Source organism: Podarcis bocagei, assembly GCF_964188305.1.
Source record: "Podarcis bocagei genome assembly, chromosome: 3".
Classification (NCBI taxonomy): Eukaryota; Metazoa; Chordata; class Lepidosauria; order Squamata; family Lacertidae; genus Podarcis; species Podarcis bocagei.
This window is the reverse complement of record NC_138127.1, coordinates 52,615,452-52,634,598: the sequence shown is the minus strand read 5'-3', so window position 1 is coordinate 52,634,598 and position 19,147 is coordinate 52,615,452. Positions and strand designations below refer to the sequence as shown.

The window sequence follows — 19,147 nt, the reverse complement described above, 5'->3', positions numbered from 1 at the left end:
ATAGAACAGAGAACAAAAGAGCTGGTTTGCATGTTGTCCTATCTTTTAGAATGTTTGAGAAGAAAGGTCATCTTATGTATCAGTTACTGATTAAGAAATAGGAAGCAGCAAGCAAGAATAAATGGGCAATAAAATGGGAAACACAATTCAATGTAAGATGCATATTGGTGCAAAAAATCCTAATTTCACATATTCATGATGTCTGAACCGGCAGCGACAGACCAGGAAAGTGACCAGGAAAGAGTCACTGAAGAAGTTGACTCAGTGTATGGCAGCTGTGAAAATGATGTACCAAGCTAGATGGGGTCTTTAGGAAAGGGATTGGAAATAAAACTATCAGTTTCATAGTGTCATTATACAAATCCATGGTATGGCCACCTTTCAAATGCTGTGTAGAGTTTTGGTCACCACTCTTCCAAAAGTTATTGTAGAGCTGAAAAAATGATCAGAAAAAGGCAACCAAAATTATCAAGGGTGTGGAGCAACGCCCCTATGAGGAAAGGTTACAGGTTTTGTGTTTTCTTCAGTTTTGAGAAAAAGTGAGTAAGAGGAGACACGACAGAGTTGTTTAAAATGCACAGTGTTGAGAAAGAGGATGGAGAAAAGTTTTTCTCCCTCTTTCATAACAGCAGAACTAAGAGCCACCCACTGAAGCTGAATGTTAGAAGATCCAGGAGAGTGCTCCCATGCAGCCTCACCAGCTGCTACTGGATAAGATAAATCCATGGAAGATATTGCTGGAGACAGTATGACTCTGGATACTAGTTGCTCCTCTTAACTGGATCAATTTCTCTGCCATCAGTCCCAACACTGTATCTTAGCACCTGTTCAGGAGCTCATTGAGATTTGCATTAATACAAATCATACACACAATTTGCTTAATTGTGGCACCTGCCTAATTTTTTCATCACCCAACATATTGTTTTATGGTATGCTTTCATAGCTTCATGTATTCCCTTAGCGTTTTGCATGTGCCCCCTTTTGAAAGGGTTAATAATTACTCACAAGCTCTTCGTGCTGCCTAACCTGCATGGAACTACTACATATTCTATCAGTCAATAAGCACATCTTTAGCTTCTCTTAAGTTTTAGTTAAATAGGAATTAAACTCAAATTTGTAAACAGGAGGGCAGAGCACCTTTTTAATGAATGCAATTACATGGCTTTTGCCTTCTGCTTCAAAATGGTATGATTTGAATAATGTCATAGGCATTGCCAAGGCGGGCAGCCCCCACAATCAATAAAAAATACATAGCAAACTGAGGTTCTGCCCCCGTAACAAAAGGCCTGCCCCCCAACAAAAATCCTGGCCATAGCTGTCAACGTTTCCCTTATTCCGAATAGGATTCCTCGCAAGAAAAGGGAAAAGTTGACAGCTATGATCCTGGCTACGCCCATGAAAAATGTTCAGTTCAAACACAGATATAACAAGAATTACAATGCTGTGCTCCCATCCTCTAATACAAACTGCTAGGATCTTCAAATGCCACAATAAGTGCTGTTTCTCCACCCCAACGAACGATTTAAAATATATATATATATATTTGCAAAGGAACCGTGGCTGACCACTTCCAGTTTGCATTCCAAACAAAACCTCGCTACAGTTAAATAGTTTAAAACATTTGCACTTGCCTCTAAGAAGATTAATAGTCACAGGGGAGCCTAGCAGCCACTCTCAGGCTAGAGTGGTTTCTGTTTCAGTTTCCCTTGACCTGAAAGGTCTTTGGGCACAAGAGGTCCCTCAGGAAAATGACGCCAATGACCCAAGCAGGAAGGGGAAATGGGATTCCCTCAGAATGACCACGTACCTCGGAATATAAGCAGATACCTGGGCCATTCCCTGGCAAAACACGGCAGCTGGGAGGTATGTTAAACAGGTGTTACTCTGGATGTTTCCACCAACTTCTAGGTGCGATGGTACAGTAATTTGAAGAAGTGCATCCTGCCTGAGTTACCTGACGTTTTGGAATCTCCAGAATCTCCAAAGTTTACCTGACCAACAATACATGTTCCTTCCTGTGCACAATAACTTATAAGCTCATCCTTTTGGAGTGAAGCGGGAAGTGAAGTAGCTTGGTGGAAAATACTTCCTCAGATACTGTTTCTTCACCAAACAAGATGGATGAACAGGGATGACCCCATTCCAACAGATCTCATGCCTCTTCAGAAGGATACACGAAATGAAGGTTGGTTGATTTAAGCATTGGGTGCAAACAACACATCCAGTTGTATGCTTTTGCCACTTGATTTCTTTCCTCTTCCATTGTAGCCATGAGACATACACTTTTTCCAACCAGTCCCCTCTCTTTGTTCCTCTGGACAAATAGCCGTGTAAACTTGAGACTTCAATTTCAACCAATTTGTATCTTTTCTGCCAATTGCTGCATGCTATAGAAAGAGCCCATAGTACACAAACTGGAGCAGATCAAAAGGAGTAATCTTCTTTGTTTGCCTCTTGTGACTCCCGTGGAACCCTTACAGGACAGATCCTTCTTTAGCAAGGAAGACCCTTTGGCCTAGGAATTGGAACAAAGCTCAGTAAGGGTTTTTTAAAAGTCGTGTATGAATAAATATGCAGCATTATGTTGCAACTCTACTTGGTTGAGCATTACAGCTGAATTATACCTTTTTACAGCTGAGGGTAAAACAATGAAAGACTGCAGAATGAATGGGAGGAGACCATGGGAAACGATTTCAGAAGAAAATGGTAAGTTCTTAAAATATGCTCCATTAAAATGATGTCAATGTGAGTGAGATAGGGGCTAAATGTGAACTGGGAAGTCTTTGAATCTTATCTCTGCCATTAATTCATTTGGTTGCCTTGGTCAAGTCTTTCTCTTTTTCTATCTCAGCCTATTATTTTACTTCTGCAATTTACTTCTGGCCTAATTTCCCAGGTTTACAGAGACAATGCAACGATTTCCAAAGATGACCCTTCTAACTGTACAGTTCTGTGATTGACCTGGTATATTGATGCTGGTTTATGAATATTAGTATGTCAGTAGATCCAAAGTGCAGTTGTTTGCATAATATCATCCGAAGCTTGGGTTTATTTATGCACAAAAAATAGGATTTTCCTGGAAAACAGTCTTGGTTGCCAAATTAGATTTATCCAGTCTGACTCCCAATTTGATAAATCAGCTGTGTGGTATCACGAGTATGTGCCCTGCATTTTCTAATTCCTGAGTGCATGAGAAGGTAGGGGTGGAAAGACTGGAAAGAGCAGTTTGCTTCAGATGGGGAGAACTCAGCATTTGAAATGACAGACCATGATGTGGTTTGGGAAAACCTGCTATTCATCCCTGCATTAAGTAAACATATAGGGTACACAGTGATGTTGGCATGTTCATCCATTATGCACAGACTTGTACTACAGCCAGCTGAGCTTAATTTTGGTGTTCATATTTGAAAGTTAGGAAGCCCTTTTGACACTATTGACTTTAAGTAGTGACAGAGATGTTTGTTTTGCACAGCAAATGACAATGAAATCCTAACCATCTATGTTCCTAATCCCACTTACTTGGGAGGAAGCCCCATTGAATTCAACAGAGCTTTCTTCTGAGTAAAGTGGGATTAGGAACATAGCCCCAGTGTCCAACACTGCAAGTCAGCCTCAGGAGATAAGCAAGACTATTGCTCCCTCCAGATCTAGACCATTGCTTTATTGGGGGAAAAACACAAAATATACCAGAACCCTGCACAATCTGAAAATGAAGGACAACTTTTCTAAAGTTTACCATCCATTTACTGAATACATTTAAGTAAAGGAACATGATTGGCAGCAGACAATCTTCTATGAGAAGATTATTTTAGGAAAACATTCTTGGATAATATGAAGGGCAACTGTCTGGAATTTTGCTGCTGTTTTTGGAATGGTACTGCTTTCTTCTTGTATCCTTCCTTCCATTCTCTTTGTTGCTTTGATTTCTTCATTGTTTTTATTGCCTTTTGTGTATTAGAAAAGGAAAGTAAAAACAACTGGGGGGGGAATGCATCCTCTGTCACCAACTTCAAGGATTATAACTGCATTTCATTTCTGAAACTGGTTGAAACATATAGATGGAGCAAATATTCAATTCAGTTTGGGCAGGGGTCCCCCGCAGTAAAATCATTCAGAAGTCACTTAGCTTTATCTAATATTCTAGCATTCAAGGACCTAGTCCAGGGGTCTGCAACCCGCGGCTCCGGAGCCGCATGTGGCTCTTTTACACCTTTTCCGCGGCTCCGGGGCGGATACTAGCGAGGGGAGGAGGCACATTGTGCGCCCCGAGACTCCCCACTGTGGCGGGGGCTGTACTGGCTGTGACGTCACATGGGGCGGTGCGTGCGTTAGTCACGCACCGTCCCAACGTCACCTTCCCGCCCGCTGTCAGATCGCGGCTCCGGAGATATATTTGTTTTAAATGTCGCAATGGTTTTGCGGCTCCCAGGTTTTTTTCCCTTCGGAAACGGGTCCAAGTGGCTCTTTCTGTCTTAAAGGTTGCAGACCCCTGACCTAGTGCCCACTGAGGTAATAAATCTGCACAAACCTGGTTTGTATGTATAGTACTACAGTGGTACCTCGGGTTAAGAACTCAGTTGGTTCTAGAGGTCCGTTCTTAACCTGAAACTGTTCTTAACCTGAAGCACCACTTTAGCTAATGGGGCCTCCCGCTGCCCCCGTGCCTTTGGAGCACGATTTCTGTTCTCATCCTGAAGCAAACTTCTTAACCCAAGGTACTATTTCTGGGTTAGCGGAGCTGTAACCTGAAGCGTCTGTAACCTGAGGTACCACTGTAATTCATAGAATATAACTTCAGAAAGACAGAATATGCGCCTGTGAAGCTTTCAAAATTTGCTGTTAACTTTTCATTAATTTCTCTGCCTTTCTCAGGTACGATGTGTGTAATTGGTTGGCTTTCTGGTAACTGATGAGTTTATCTAGATTTTTAAACAAAAGAATTAGGAGGTGTGATAAATACTTAGGAGAATTTTGTTATTTATTCAATAAATGTAAATCCCCTCCCGAAAGAGTTGTAGTGATTTAAAATAAGTTACTAGTTTTCTGGTGCTTCCTAAAGAATTGCAAACAAAAAATCAAATTCACACACACAAAGAATTTAACTTTCTTTCATATTAATCAACTACTAAGCAAAATATAAGCACATCTGCTCAGCTACAGCTATCTCTGAACAAACAATTTATCATTTTTGTTGGTTTTGCATTAATGACAGCTGCAGGGTTCTGGCTTAGCTTCAAGGTTTCTGCAGAGACATATAGAATGACCCATGTGTAAATGTATCTGACAAATGCCAGTGTCTGGTTCAAGAAGAAAGAGAAACATTTAGAGATATATATCAGCAGCCAACCATTTGTAAATTGAGGCTGGAGTACATTTATGCAACTGGACTGGTGTTTAAATAAAGTAGTGAGAGATTAACTGAATATCTTGAGCTTCCGAAGTCTGACTTACAGCTTTCTAAGATTCAGAAGATTGATTCATTGCAAAACCAGATTTGACAAGTATTTGCATGGTAACACACATGTAGGATCCAGTCATGCTGTTGTGTCCACAGAAAATCTTCTACTAGGACCAGGTAAAATGAGTGGAAAGCTTACTATATGATATTAGTGGCTTGAGCTGGCCAATTCTCTCTCCACTCCCCACCCTGCTTCTTCCTGTACCATCTCAGTATGTCATACATTCTGGGAACTCGTGTGTCCTTGCCAGGCCATTTTGGTGGGGCGTTTATGCAATCTTTAATTTTATTCAAGCATTTGGTACACTGCTTTTCATCAAGAAAAAGATTGCAACCACTCCTATATCACCCTCCTTATACTATACTAATTTTACGCACCTGTGTACTCCTCTGTGAGTTAGGGATGGACAGGATTGAGCGGTTGGATGGAGCCTTGTATTTCTCTTTCCAGCAATTCCTGCAGCCAAGCTGGTGCCAAACATATTACTCTGCTTTCCTTTGGTTCACATCCGTGAGGCCAAGAGGGGAGCATCTTGTCATCTGGGCAGCCCAGGACCTCCATACACATTGCCCAGACTTGCGCTGCGGTTTGACTTCCCTCTCAGATCTAATGATCCCTATCCCAGAGTTAACAACTGCTATATTAGGATTTTTTGTTTAGGGGAGTTGATCTGTACAGAGATGGTCTACTTCAGTGGTTCCGAAGCCTTTTTCTTCATGAACCACTTGAAAATTACCAAGGATCTTGATGGATCACTCAGTGATTTTTCTGCTTGTTGCAGCCATTGTAACGCACTGTGCTAGATGCTGTAGGACCATTCACTTGTATTTTATTGCTTCTTCTTTTATTTCTTACATATCCAGTGCTAGTCCTACACAGGACCACAATTTGGGAACCCTTGGTCTACTTTAAATGGTCTGCAAGACATAGCAAAAGCAGTAGAAAAGTTGGAAATTAAAAAGGAAACTATTAAATTCTAATTGTTGTGGTTTGCATACAGCAATATATATATATATATATAGAGAGAGAGAGAGTGTTCCTATAAATTTTATTCATGAACATTTTGTTCTATGCTCATATTGCACACGATTCCCTTTCCCCATGCTTTTTAACTCTCAGAGTGATTCCTCTTTTTCTGCCAAGCCCTTTATTGTATGACAGCTTATGCAAGCTAACGTCTTCCAAATGTCCTTTAAACTTTTTGAATGAAAAGGTTTACTTTGGGAATAAATATTTGAGCTTTTGCATGAAAAACACTCCAGCAAATGTACATTAACTCGCACACATAATAATGTGTATATATAATGCACTGCAGTTTGGATTACTGATCTGGGAGTTGCAATTTTGACCACACTTGTAGAAATATTTGACTGTAACTGATTTGTTACATAAACAAATTGGTTGCAAACCAACAATGTACAATTATCCAGCTACACCCCAACAGCCATTTTCTTGTCACCAAATGTTTCTAAACGGATAGTCTGCTTTTCCACTTTATGTTGCCTATAATTCAGCTTATTTTTCTAAAAGGTGGGGAGCGGAACACACATATCCAGGAGAAAGAGCTGTCAGCCAGGCAACAAAGATATTGCAGTAAAAATCTGGAAATCAAGGGTAGTGTTTGGACGAGTGCATCATGGTGTGCTGGTACTTCTAATTGGTTTAATTCTAAATGAATTCTGTTTATGAAACCTTGAGAATTTTAATTTTGTAGGATGCTTACATCCTAACTCTAGAGCCTCTTAGGATAAACAAGTGGTGTGCCTCACCCCTTTTAATTCACCAACTCCCACCAAGTTTGCAAAAGCATTTATTATGACATTTATATCCCACCTTTCCTCAGAGCTTAAGGTAGTGTACATGGTTTCCCCCACCACCACCATTTTATCTTTACAGCAACTCTGTAAGGTAGGTTAGGTTATGAGACAGCAACTGCCCTAGGGATACCCAGTGAGCTTCAAGAGAGAGTTGCAGATTTGAGCACTAGTCTCCTAGGTGAAATTCAACTCTCACCACCACACCACATTGCCTTATAATAAAATGCTCCTCAAACCGCAAGTAAAAAATTAAGATTTCAACACTTTAGGCAAGGCAGTCTGAGAAGCCTTGGAATTGAGATGAAAAGGGATGGAATATGGACTGATAGGTTCAAGAATCTCACACTGACAAAGGAGAAACAAGTTCTACAAAAAGTGTCAGTTTGAACCCAATTGGCACTTTTTGAGCAAGTCATTTGTCTTAGCTGCTGTTACAGTGCTTTACTTCTGTTGCTTTCCTTCCAAAAGCTTTGCATATAGCCACATTGTAAACAGAAGGAGGAGTTTTATTATTTTCTTCAAGCAGATTTAAACTTGGATGCCCTTAATCCTGCTCTGTAGCTCTTAAAGCTCATAGTTCTCCGAAGGAACAGGTGAAGATTTAGTGGACTATCTTGACAGGGTTGTGCATTCTGTTATTAACATGCTTTCACCATCCTAAGGATACCCTCAAATCGTCAAGTAGGTTTGCCTACCTCATCATTGACAGCATGAAATTTATCTGAAGGTAGAAACAGTATCTTGTAATGTGTGACCAGCAGACAAAGCAATTAGCACCTTTTATTATTAAGTCTCTCTGCTCCACCCAGTTCTGTATTACAGGGGTCTAGAAAATGAACCATATTTTTCTTCAAAAGCATTGCACATCCAGTATCCAGAAACTCAGTGATGCAATTTTTGAGGATTAAAATTGAGTTTATTTTCGGGCACTTGTCATATGCTTACCAGATTTCAGACAATTGTGTGGGATGGATTGTTGATAAGCCTCTGAATGAACAGAAGACTGCGGTGCCTAACTGGAGTTAATGCAATCAAACTGTTTTCAATATGCAATAGATGTTGGAAGGGAAATACTGTGCATGCCATCACTCACACCAATAATAGTCATGAGAAATGATTTTGAAAAACAATATTGCCAAATTATCTGTGTTCTATTAACAATCTGTCAGCATAAACTTCACGTCAATGCATTTTAGATTTCTGAAAGGGCGCCAAATTTGTAACGTCCAAACTAAGGTATTGTGGTATTTAATGCAGTGCTAGATGTCTGCTCCTGCAAAGAAGGCTTCCCAAACCTTCCTTTTCACTGCAACTTCCTAAGCACACCACCAAGGAAAGGCCTAGGATGTGCTGCAATAGGATGGGAGAACTGCTTAAAATCTGATTGAGGTAGCTTGCAAAAGCTACTTTTGCAAGCTCTCATTCTCCAGTTCTTCCCTCTACTGCACTGCCTTGCTCCACTTTCCAGTCCCCCCCCTAAGTGTCCCTGGTTCCTCAAGAGAGGTTTTGGGGGGCACAGTAGGAAAGAGAGAATGAGAGGTACCCTACTTACACAGCACTGGATACTTGACGGACAGTGCCAACTGCTGACTAGAAGCAGCAGCAAATACATCATCCAATAGACAATAGTATTTTGGTTCCTCCTGTTAACCTAACACTATAATGCAGTACAGTTATGTTAAAGTACTATCCAAAAAAGGGCAAAGCTTCTTTCAGAAACCCAATACTGTACTGAACCTATGTACATTTTTTTTTAAATGAAAGTTGCAGGCCTGCACATAAAGATTTACTTCTATTGGCTGTAAAAAGAAAGAAGGCTTGTTGACATTTGGTATACTGAGGAGAGTACAAAGCAGTAAGCCAGAAACTTGAACTCATTTGCAAAGACCAAGAACAGTGAGATACATGAAGTTATGGACATTTCACAGCTGTTTGGCCACATGGGAAAACAACAACACTTATTTTCAATTTCTGTAAAATTCCTGGGCTATTTTATGAAAAGAGAGATCCTGTATTTGAAACCCTAGCTTCCCCCAACCCCAGTAGGTAACACTGAAAGATAGCACAGACATTCCCAGATAATTTTGCTTGGTGCAACAGCTGCTGAATTCAAGAAGCTGCATATATACCCCATAAAATGCATTAAACTGCATCAGACAGCATTATTCTTTTAATGTTGATTTTCTAGGCTGACCCAAGTGAGGTAAAGCATCTTAAATAATGAATCGAAATCTTAAAAAGTGGAAAAGATATTTCTGTATCATTTCCCACTACCTACACCCACTAGTTAGAATGCAGGAAATAGCATGTCTTGAAAAACATTCCTTAACACTGCCATTTTACAATAAATTAGTTAGTACTGCTTTTTTAAAAAAAAGTTCTTGCTTTGGTTATTTTTTATTACAGAAGGGTTTCAAGAAATATTATATTTATTTGCTTTGGTGTATTCCAATATTGTTGCAGAGATACATGATAGGCATTCTTCAAATTCATGCTTGTCATACTCCAGGAAAACATGGAAGCTGCAGAAGTCTGGAAAATAGAAAAAAAGTTAAGTATTTCAAGAATTCCTTTTTTCATTGTTTGAAGAAACATGTCTTTTTTTGGTTCTCTCTTAAAAAAGGATATCAGACTGCAAATTATCTGTAACATTACTGTGCTTGAATTATTTTGCCTGGAGGGTAAGTAAAGCAAAACACTTAACTGTTCTACATGGTGTAGTGTACTTTCTCCTAATATAGACAGATCCCTAATGTATTATCCAGGTCTGTGTATGTTAGAGAAGTGAAGAAAAAATTATTCTCATCTTTCAGATTTATGTCAGTGCAGCTACTCCAATCTCATACATGGAATAAGTTTGTGAATGCCTTTTTCTCAATTAGATAATTACCAGCATTATTACCAGCTAAGGTCCAATTCTACATATTTTTTTCCTGCACCATAAATTCCTGTAGAGACCGGAATACTCCACATCATTGATCCTTGGAATTTGAGGTTGTGCTATGTGAGTGTGGCCAGAAATAAAGGGCATGCGGCAGCTCACTGCAGCCAACATGCTACTACCCTGCAGGCCAGGGTAGAGATTTTTTTTCACCCCTGAGGACTGTATTCATTCATGGGAAAGTGGTTGAGGGCCATATTCAGTGGGTGGTGCCAAAGCCTGAAGTAGGTGAGACTAAAGCCCATTCACACACACTGCTTCCTTTGGTAGCTTGGCTTCCTTGCTGTGTTCCGAGAAAGGAGCACAGCGAAGAAATGTAGAAGGGAAGAGATCACCAAGCGAGCATCTCTCTCCATTGTGAGCTCTCTGCAGGTCAAGCAAGGAGGAGGTGAGGGAGAAGGGATATGGCTTGGGGAAAATGAGGTTGGGTTAGGAGACTCGTGGAGCAGAGGTTCCCCATTTCAGCTGTAGGCCATGAAAATTGTGTTTTCCGCCCCCCCGGCAATTCTGCGCATAGTGTCAGTGGTTTCTTTTAGCAGATATAGATGCATTAGCTATCATTTTATAACTTCAAGGCTTGAAAATAGTACTGCACTCTAAGGAGGTGCCTATTATGATGGTCTGCAAGCTTCAGATTGGTGCAGATCATCACAAACTGATCATTTATTTTGTGGGGGGAAGAGAAATGCTGAAAGCACCAATGTTTCCAGCATTACCTTCTGGGTTTATGATTAAAGTGCTGGTTATGATCCACCCTTAATGTCCTAGTTGCTGTTGGAGTGACTGCCTCTTCTCTTACATCCCATTGGCATCTCCTAATCCTGATGCTTGCTATAGTCTTATTTGAGTATGCTGCTTGCAGATACACCCATACTCATAAGTGAGGACAAGTGCATTACACTCCACTCCCACCCAGCATCACTCCCTGTCACCTTCCACAAGTTGGAGGGCCAAGTCTAAAATGAGGGTTGGGTGTGTGTGTGTGCTCCTTTGCACATGGAGGCATGTATATGCCAGCAGCATGTCTGAATAGGGCTTACCTGTACACTGAGTTTATGACCACAATGTCTGTAGAGATGTGGTCTGAACAGTGGCTCTATAGTTGTAGAGTTCCTTTCCCCCTGTGTTCATCAAAGTCCAAGCATATTTCAGGAATGTAGGACTGGGTGATCCCAAGTAGCTGAGATCTTAATAACCGCTTTCCAAACGCTTAAGCACTTTGTGTGCAATTCAGAGTAATTAAAACCAATGGTTGTTTTGCAATTGATTTTAATAGGATGCGACTACGTCCCTGGAGTCTTAAAATAATCCACGGTGCATTTGCAAGGAAGGCATAAACTTGTTTATTCAATACTTGCTGGAATTCTCTGGAAAATTCAGGCAGTACTTTTTGTACTTGAAATGGGAACGAAAAGTATAATTGCAAAATGCACTTCATAAAGCCTGGGTGCAGAAGGTTACACAAAAGGGCTTTTGATATTCCTGTAAGAGAAGCTGGACCAACATAATATTTTTATTTTTTATTTAGCAGCATTTATATAGTGCTTAACCATCCATAAACTGTAAGTGGTTTACAGAAAATCCGGTTTACAAAGAACTGGATGCCACCCATAAGATTTCCTTTAGCCAGTATCTGAATTGTTGCCATATTATGGAATGTTTTAAATGGTGATGTGCAAGATGTCACGAACTGAACTCAAAGTCTGGTGAATGAAGTAGGATATCAGCCTGACTCAAAGAAATCTGTGTAGGTGCTGAGGACAGGAAGAGCTGTGTGATACTGTCAGGAAATGGGATAGGCTCTCCAGGTTCCCCCTCCCAGCTGACTCCTTGGAATGCGGGATATTAAACCTTGGGCCTTATTCAAGCACAACACAAGGCTCTACCTCTGAGCTATCTTCCCCAAAGAGGTTAGATAAGGTTGGGATAGAGAGCAGTATATATATCTCAGTAGTGCAGAAATTAACTTGGTGGAACATACTCCCTCAGCCTTAATTCCCCATCTTCTAGGGATACTTACTATATGTGGTGAGGGACACAGCAGGCTAATTTCTTCTGGCCCTCCCTGACTAACCAAGTCTCAGCTGCTCTCAACTGTAGACTTAACTTATAGAGTCATGCAGTTTGCTGGACTTCGCTGGATCCTGTTTCTTCCTCCCCACCTCCTCCACCCCATGGTGAAAATGAGAACTACAGTCGTACCTCGGGTTACAGCCGCTTCAGGCTGCGTTTTTTCGGGTTGTGAACCGCCAAAACCCGGGAGTACCGGAACGGGTTACTTCCGGGTTTCGGTGGTCGCGCATGCACAGAAGTGCTAAATCACGCTTTGCGCATGCACAGAAGTGCCAAATCGCAGACGCAGGTTGCGAACATGCATCCCGCACGGATCACGTTCGCAACCTGAGCATCCACTGTACCAATAGAAAACCGATGGGGCATTGGAGGAAATGATAAGCACTTAGTGAATTTGGACTGACCTTCCAAAGCATACAACTATCAGCAGTAAAACATAATCACATTCAAATCTAAATAAATAAATAAATAAATAACATAAGTGATTTCCTATGAAACAGCCTTAATATATCTTATTAAAGATTTGGGTATGACACAGATGAAAGCCACAAGATGTGAGAAAAGAAACATTAAAAGTCCATTTGAAATCTCTTTAGCTCATTACTACTGTCAAACACCAAAGGGACTCCTATTTAACAAGAACTTCCACTCACCTTATTTTTGTGCTTTTATTAAAACAACCCCTTAACTTGTTCCGTTTCAGGGTCCAGGTCAATGTCATAGAAGCAAGGCCTTGTAGGCAATCCTGGCATTGTGCTCATCTAGGGGAACAATGAACTAGAAGTTACGGTCCTGCAATTGTAAGCTGATAACCACACTGTGCATATACACCCATGATGAAGTGAAAGACCATATTGTTCTTCGTGGGCTCATAATTTCACATGCATTGAAATGAAAAGAATCAAGCCATCTGGTACTCCAATCCCTTTTGCTAAATCAGGTTCAGAAACTTTAAACAGATTCACTTATGCCTCAGATTGCTTACAAATGTGTACAAGAACTTACGGAAAAGCAAAGTAAAAGCTATACTGTGTGAAACCCTGTGGTGCAGAATTTTAGGAAATGGTGCGTTCTTCAGGAGGAATATAGCAAAGGAAGTAGGAATGTAGATAGTTAACAACAAAAAAGACATTCAGATACCGTATTTTTTGCTCTATAAGACTCACTTTTTCCCTCCTAAAAAGTAAGGGGAAATGTGTGTGCATCTTTTGGAGCGAATGCAGGCTGCGCAGCTATCCCAGAAGCCAGAACAGCAAGAGGGATTGCTGCTTTCACTGGTGCAGAGATCCCTCTTGCTGTTCTGGCTTCTGAGATTCAGAATATTTTTTCCTTGTTTTCCTCCTCCAAAAACTAGGTGCGTCTTATAGAGCGAAAAATACGGTAAATGCTGTACTAACAGAGAGGCCTGCATTCTGTATTAGGCTCCTCTAGCCAAGACACATTTGAAAATGAGTTATCAATACCTAGATGTTATTTAATGCACACGTAGAGGTTATAGGCACACAACAGCATTTTCAACATCAAACAATTGTTCTGTAAACAGAAATAACCTTCCATAAATAATAAGTTAACTCATTACACAAGTAACAATAATGTTATACAGTATTTTATAATTAGTTGAAACTAATTTTGGCCCTGATAGTGCAAAATGGTTTAGATTAATTTGTGTGTCAGCGAAAAGACAAAGTTAACTATTTGAAGGCTCAACACAAATTCTACAGATGTTCCTACATTTAAAATTATGCTGAATGAGAGGAATGCTTAACCCTTCCCAGCTTCCCCTGCAAATACCCTCCCCATTTTATCCCATCCCCATAAGCTCTGAAACAGGAAGGTAGCCCAGCTGGAGGAAACAAGTCCCCTGGGAGACATTTGCAGGAAATTATATCTGTGTGTGTATGTGTGCTTAAGGGGGTTAAGTACTTCTCTTTCCTTTCCATGAATTTTTCCTGCAATTTTTCCTTCCCTTTATTCCCGTTATGTCAGTCCTATAGGGTTGGGACGATACATTTGCTAAGAATGTCTCTTAGCTCCATTCTAAGATCATAATGATGGGAAACAAGACCCTTTCTCTCAGTGCACAAGCTGTCACTGGCAGAATTCAAAATCCCTTACTAAAAACTAGATTAATACAGAATTAAAGAGAACCACTGCCAATTTAGAACAGCTTACCAAGCATAATCTCTTAAAATAAAATGTCTGCTTTCACTAAACATAAAGGATTTCTTTTTTTGGCAAAAGTGGGAGCACCACTAGGATCCTCCAGAGATACACATTTAGAGCATGTGTACAGTGCCTCAATTTGTATTTGGATGCCATGCAGCTAATTTCCCTTTAAAACCGAAGCTGCCAGCTTAAGCATGCTTTCTTAAAAGTGTGCTTAATATGTTTACGGTTCAATTCTCAAATTCATAGTAAGCCATTGTTTTGTTAAAACTAATGATACTTTGTTGTTTGCTAGTTATTAGTTGAAGTTAAATCTATTTCTTATTAGGTTATTCCAGAATAAAAGATTCTATCAAATTTCCCCTCTGATTTCATTTAGACACAAAAAAGTCTAAAGCATTTCAAAGTGCAGGTTTTGTGCCACAGTCATCTCTAAACCAAAGCCAAAGCCAATACATTTGCTTTTACAACATCTCAGCAAAGTGGGTTACACAGATCAATAATCGCCTTCTTCCCTCAGCACTGTTGCCCCTTTCCAATCAGCAGTGGCAATTTATCATTTAAAAAATCTTAACTGCAGAGCTCTCATTTATTTGGTTCTTAGTTAAGTGCTTTCTGCAGGCACTGCTCATATGTATTCATTGTCCTGTATCAGGGCTCCTTAGTTGGCCCCCAAGTCCTCTCTCTAACAAACCAGGGCCACCTGCCCCACACCTGTTGACACATATAATGAAAACAGGTAAAAATGTGGCTGCAAAGGAATAGTTGGGAGCTTTAAAGGGTGCTCTGCTGATTGCACCTTGGCAAAGTTAGGCATGGTCTTAGCACTGACCAGCAGTCCCATAGAGACCGGGAACACTGTAGAGCAGCCAATCTTCCCTAAGCAGGGCTGGCTGTAAACGCCAGTCAGCTAAACGGTGCTTAGAGCCAGCCCCCTGCAGGAAACGCTTCCTTCAGCAGCATGGTTCAATTTCACACTGTGCAGGCAAAGGGTCTGAGGTTGGAAGTTGCTGCCAGTCACCACCAGCAGTTGCAAACCTTGCTTCCTTTACCTGCAGTTTAAATTAAGCCATGTCAGCAAAGGAAAACACTGCTCCTGGCATTATGGTGACGTCAGCTGGATCCAGTTCCTCACTCCTGTCCTATATGTCAATAGCAAACTCATTCTTCAAGTGTAGTTCCTGATACAGGGGTACAGGGGAGAAACCATTCACACACAAGAAGAAGGCATCAGCAGGCTTGGGAGAACTCCAAGCTTTGCAAAAGTACGGGAATATTTTAATAGAAAACACAGAAGGAAGGGGCGTCACAAGAATAGCTCAATGAGACTACAGTTGCTAAGTGGGCATGGGATGCTGTCTGACTTGTAGGCAGATGTAGAAATGGGAGGGAGGGAGGGGAGAGAGGATGAATGGAATAGAAAGAAGTATCCTGGAAGAAGACATGGCTAGCTGGAACCCTGGACAGCTCCACACACTGCAACGTTTGTGGAGAAGAATAAAGAATTTGGTGAAAACAGAAGGTCCACCTGATATTCTGAAGCTTCAGCCAACCCCACCTACATTGAACAAATTGCAGCCACAATTAGCAGAAGAGCAGGTTTTTATTTTACCTTTTGAAAAACGACTAGGTGCACCACAACTTCTGCACAGTGAAGTACACAGTACACATACTCTGCAAATAAGCATCTTTTCCCCAATAGTCCTGGGACTTTAATCAGTTACTTAAAATGGCCCAATAGATTTGAGGTATCGTGTTCCCATAATAAACATCAGCACTCCTTGTTATACTCAGTACGACTGGGAAATGGTTAATGCTTAAATAAAAGGAGAAAAATTATGTGAGAGGGGTATAATTTAATTAGGCTTTAGTAGTATAGTTTGGCTCAAAGAAACAAAGGGCATATATACTGAAGCTTTATTCAAGATGGAATTGGTTGTCATAGGCAATCCTCACAAAGCTCCCTTTCCTACAAAAATATAAAAACAAAATCCCAAAACCTCAGATTGAAAAAACAGATGCTTGGGGCAGGCAAGATGGGGCTGCCTTGAAAAAGAGTCGAGATTTTAAGAACTCTAATAATTTCAGACTTTCAGGCAACATTCTTTTCCCAAAACAATTGATAATACCTAAACAATTCTTTAAAAACATAATCTCGCTGTATACATTTAGTACCTCAAAACAAATACATGGGTTTATGAAAGCCATTAATCACAATTTTAAGCAGTTGGGGTGGGGGGGAGATTAATAATGCGCTTTTCTGAAGTTCTGCTTGGATTTGACTACATTCTTAGCCAAAGGTAAGAAGGTACTAAAACCATCACCACAGGAACCAGTTTAGCCATGAATCATGGATACAGGGGGGGGGGATGCTATCAAAACCCCACCCTTCCTATCCAGGTATTTGTTCAGAGATACTTTATAAAAATCAATTTCATACAAAGAGATGTAAATATCTAAATAAATATTTACTATGATGTTTCTGAAGTAGTAGGCTGGGCACAAGTGAGATTCATGAGCCACCACAATCCATCTATGCATTAATATAGTGAATTTTACAAGCATAGTAACATTTGAAAAGCACAAAATACATTGTGCCAAATAAAGTTAAGAGATGCTTCATATATCCTATTCTCTTTATTGTAATCTGTTATGTTTTTAATATATTTTTAAATTGTTATAACACGCCCTGGGACTTTATGGTGAAGGATGGGTAAGAAATAGAAGTAGCTTATATGTGGGAAATATCTTGAAATTAAGCAGTTTGTATAAGAATTTAGCAGTGTCTGTTTTGAGCCAAATTCTGGGATTAGAACACAGTTGGGGACACTTTTCATCTGTCACTGCACATCTGTTAGTAACACGCTAATGACAGGAAAACTCATTTATTAGGCCTGTTAATGTGAAGCAAACTAATTGTTCCCTGAAGTAACAATTCCTGAATACAAATGTTCATATTTAGCACTAGTCCCCTAACTGCTTTTCTAATAAAATATTATTTTACTATGTTTTCTGCTAAGCACCCAAATAAAATTGTTTTACTAGAACAGCCAAAGGAGGAAACAAGCGGCTGTGTAATCCCAGCCACGGTATAGAAAATACTTCTTCCAAGATTTCTGTTGAAATCTCAACTTGGATGTGGACTTACTGGGTGACCAAGACAAGTTAATGCCTGAAATTCTGCTCCCCAGTCAGTTAAACAGAAACAGCACTCCCCTCCTCTCCTCAGAGGGGTATCCAAATAATTTTTGGCACCCATCTGACTTGAGAGACAATGGAGTAAGCCTCAGGGGGTGAAGTGAAACCACTGTGTTATCAGCACTGAAGTGACCTCCCTGGGGCACACACACTCCAGGGAAAGCCTTTTTAAACCAAAGGTCTTCAATACCTGCCTAAATATCAAATTGGTAGCGATTTGTCTAATTTCATTTGGTACCAGGTTCGGCCTGCAACTCTAAAAGTCCACTAAATGTACCTGTAGGGCATAAGCTATACAGTGGTACCTCTGGTTAAGTACTTAATTCGTTCCGTAGGTCCGTTCTTAACCTGAAACTGTTCTTAACCTGAAGCACCACTTTAGCTAATGGGGCCTCCCACTGCTGCTGCGCCACCGCCGCATGATTTCTGTTCTCATCCTGAAGCAAAGTTCTTAACCCAAGGTACTATTTCTGGGTTAGTGGAGTCTAACCTGAAGCGTATGTAACCCAAGGTACCACTGTACTCCCACCAGAGGAGCACAATTGCTCAGCTGGTGAGGTGGTCACATTAGTGTTTAAAGCCTTAACAACTCCAGCCCAAAATATCTGAAAGGCCACTTCCTTCTCTGTAGACCCTAAGTTTCTAGAACTCCATCCCCACAGAGGTGTGTCTGGGAACATCATTATGCCATTTCCCATGAATGCTGAAGATGTACCTCTTTACCCTGGCTTTTAAGTTGTTTTTAATGTTGCAGGTGAAGGGTGGGTAACAAATCAATAATCTGCAATCTTACATGCTTGTTCTCTGACCCTACCTATTCGATACTGTGGTGACTGAAGCTATCCCCTGAGCCAGCATTGCTTTGACAAAGTTAGAATCATAGAAGCATAGAGTTGGAAGGGACCTCAAGGATCATCTCGTCCAACCACCTGCAATGCAGGAATCTTTCACCCAACGTGGGGCTTGAACCCACGACGCTGAGATTATGAATCTCATGGTCTACCAACTGAGCTATCAGAACACATCTTGCAGTTATAGCTACATCTCGGCATATACTAGTTTATTCATTCTTCAACTACCAGGTAGTCAACATGGTACCTTCCAGATACTGGACCACAGTTTCCACTGTTCCTGGCCATTGCCTATCATGACTGTTGCTAATGGTAGCTGTAGTCCAACAGCATCTAGAAGGTGCTATATTAGCTGACCTTGCCCAAATATCTGCAGCTGGGGTTGGTAGTATTACTGAACCACGAAATAAACATATTTAATACATTAAAAAAAATATGTTAAACTGATTCAGGTTTCAAACAAACAAACCCAAAGGATGATGGATCCATTTTTCTTAAATCAAAAGGAGCTAGTTTCTGGTGAAGCATTTTTGGCACAGAAGCCTTTCTACAACATCACTGTTTAGCCAGAGGCAAAATCAGCCAGGAATCATCTAGAGTTCAGCTTGCCTCCTATTACTCCCCCTCTTCTGTGACCTCAAG

At 40.6% G+C, this 19,147-nt stretch overlaps 1 protein-coding gene and 2 long non-coding RNA genes across 6 annotated transcripts in view; 2 read left to right on the top strand and 1 right to left on the bottom strand.

Moving 5' to 3' along the window:
• LOC308583368 overlaps positions 1-2,708 on the top strand; it is a 34,161-nt gene extending 31,453 nt beyond the window's left edge. The window contains exons 2-3 of the long non-coding RNA XR_014006182.1: positions 1,909-2,185; positions 2,635-2,708. This is a non-coding gene — a long non-coding RNA (uncharacterized lncRNA). The remainder of the gene's footprint in view (positions 1-1,908; positions 2,186-2,634) is intronic.
• Positions 2,709-8,693: 5,985 nt separating this feature from the next.
• The window catches only part of MTHFD1L (methylenetetrahydrofolate dehydrogenase (NADP+ dependent) 1 like), a 124,321-nt gene continuing 113,867 nt past the window's right edge, over positions 8,694-19,147 (bottom strand). The window contains exons 27-28 of the mRNA XM_081187198.1: positions 12,944-13,051; positions 8,694-9,808 (exon numbers count right to left, since the gene is read on the bottom strand). Of these exons, the coding sequence (XP_081043324.1) occupies positions 12,962-13,051 (90 nt within the window). The 3' untranslated portion in view covers positions 8,694-9,808; positions 12,944-12,961. The remainder of the gene's footprint in view (positions 9,809-12,943; positions 13,052-19,147) is intronic.
• The window catches only part of LOC308583364, a 34,020-nt gene continuing 24,610 nt past the window's right edge, over positions 9,738-19,147 (top strand). For all 4 annotated transcript variants that reach the window (XR_014006173.1, XR_014006174.1, XR_014006175.1 and 1 more), the window contains exons 1-3: positions 9,738-9,826; positions 10,488-10,605; positions 12,994-13,090. This is a non-coding gene — a long non-coding RNA (uncharacterized lncRNA). The remainder of the gene's footprint in view (positions 9,827-10,487; positions 10,606-12,993; positions 13,091-19,147) is intronic.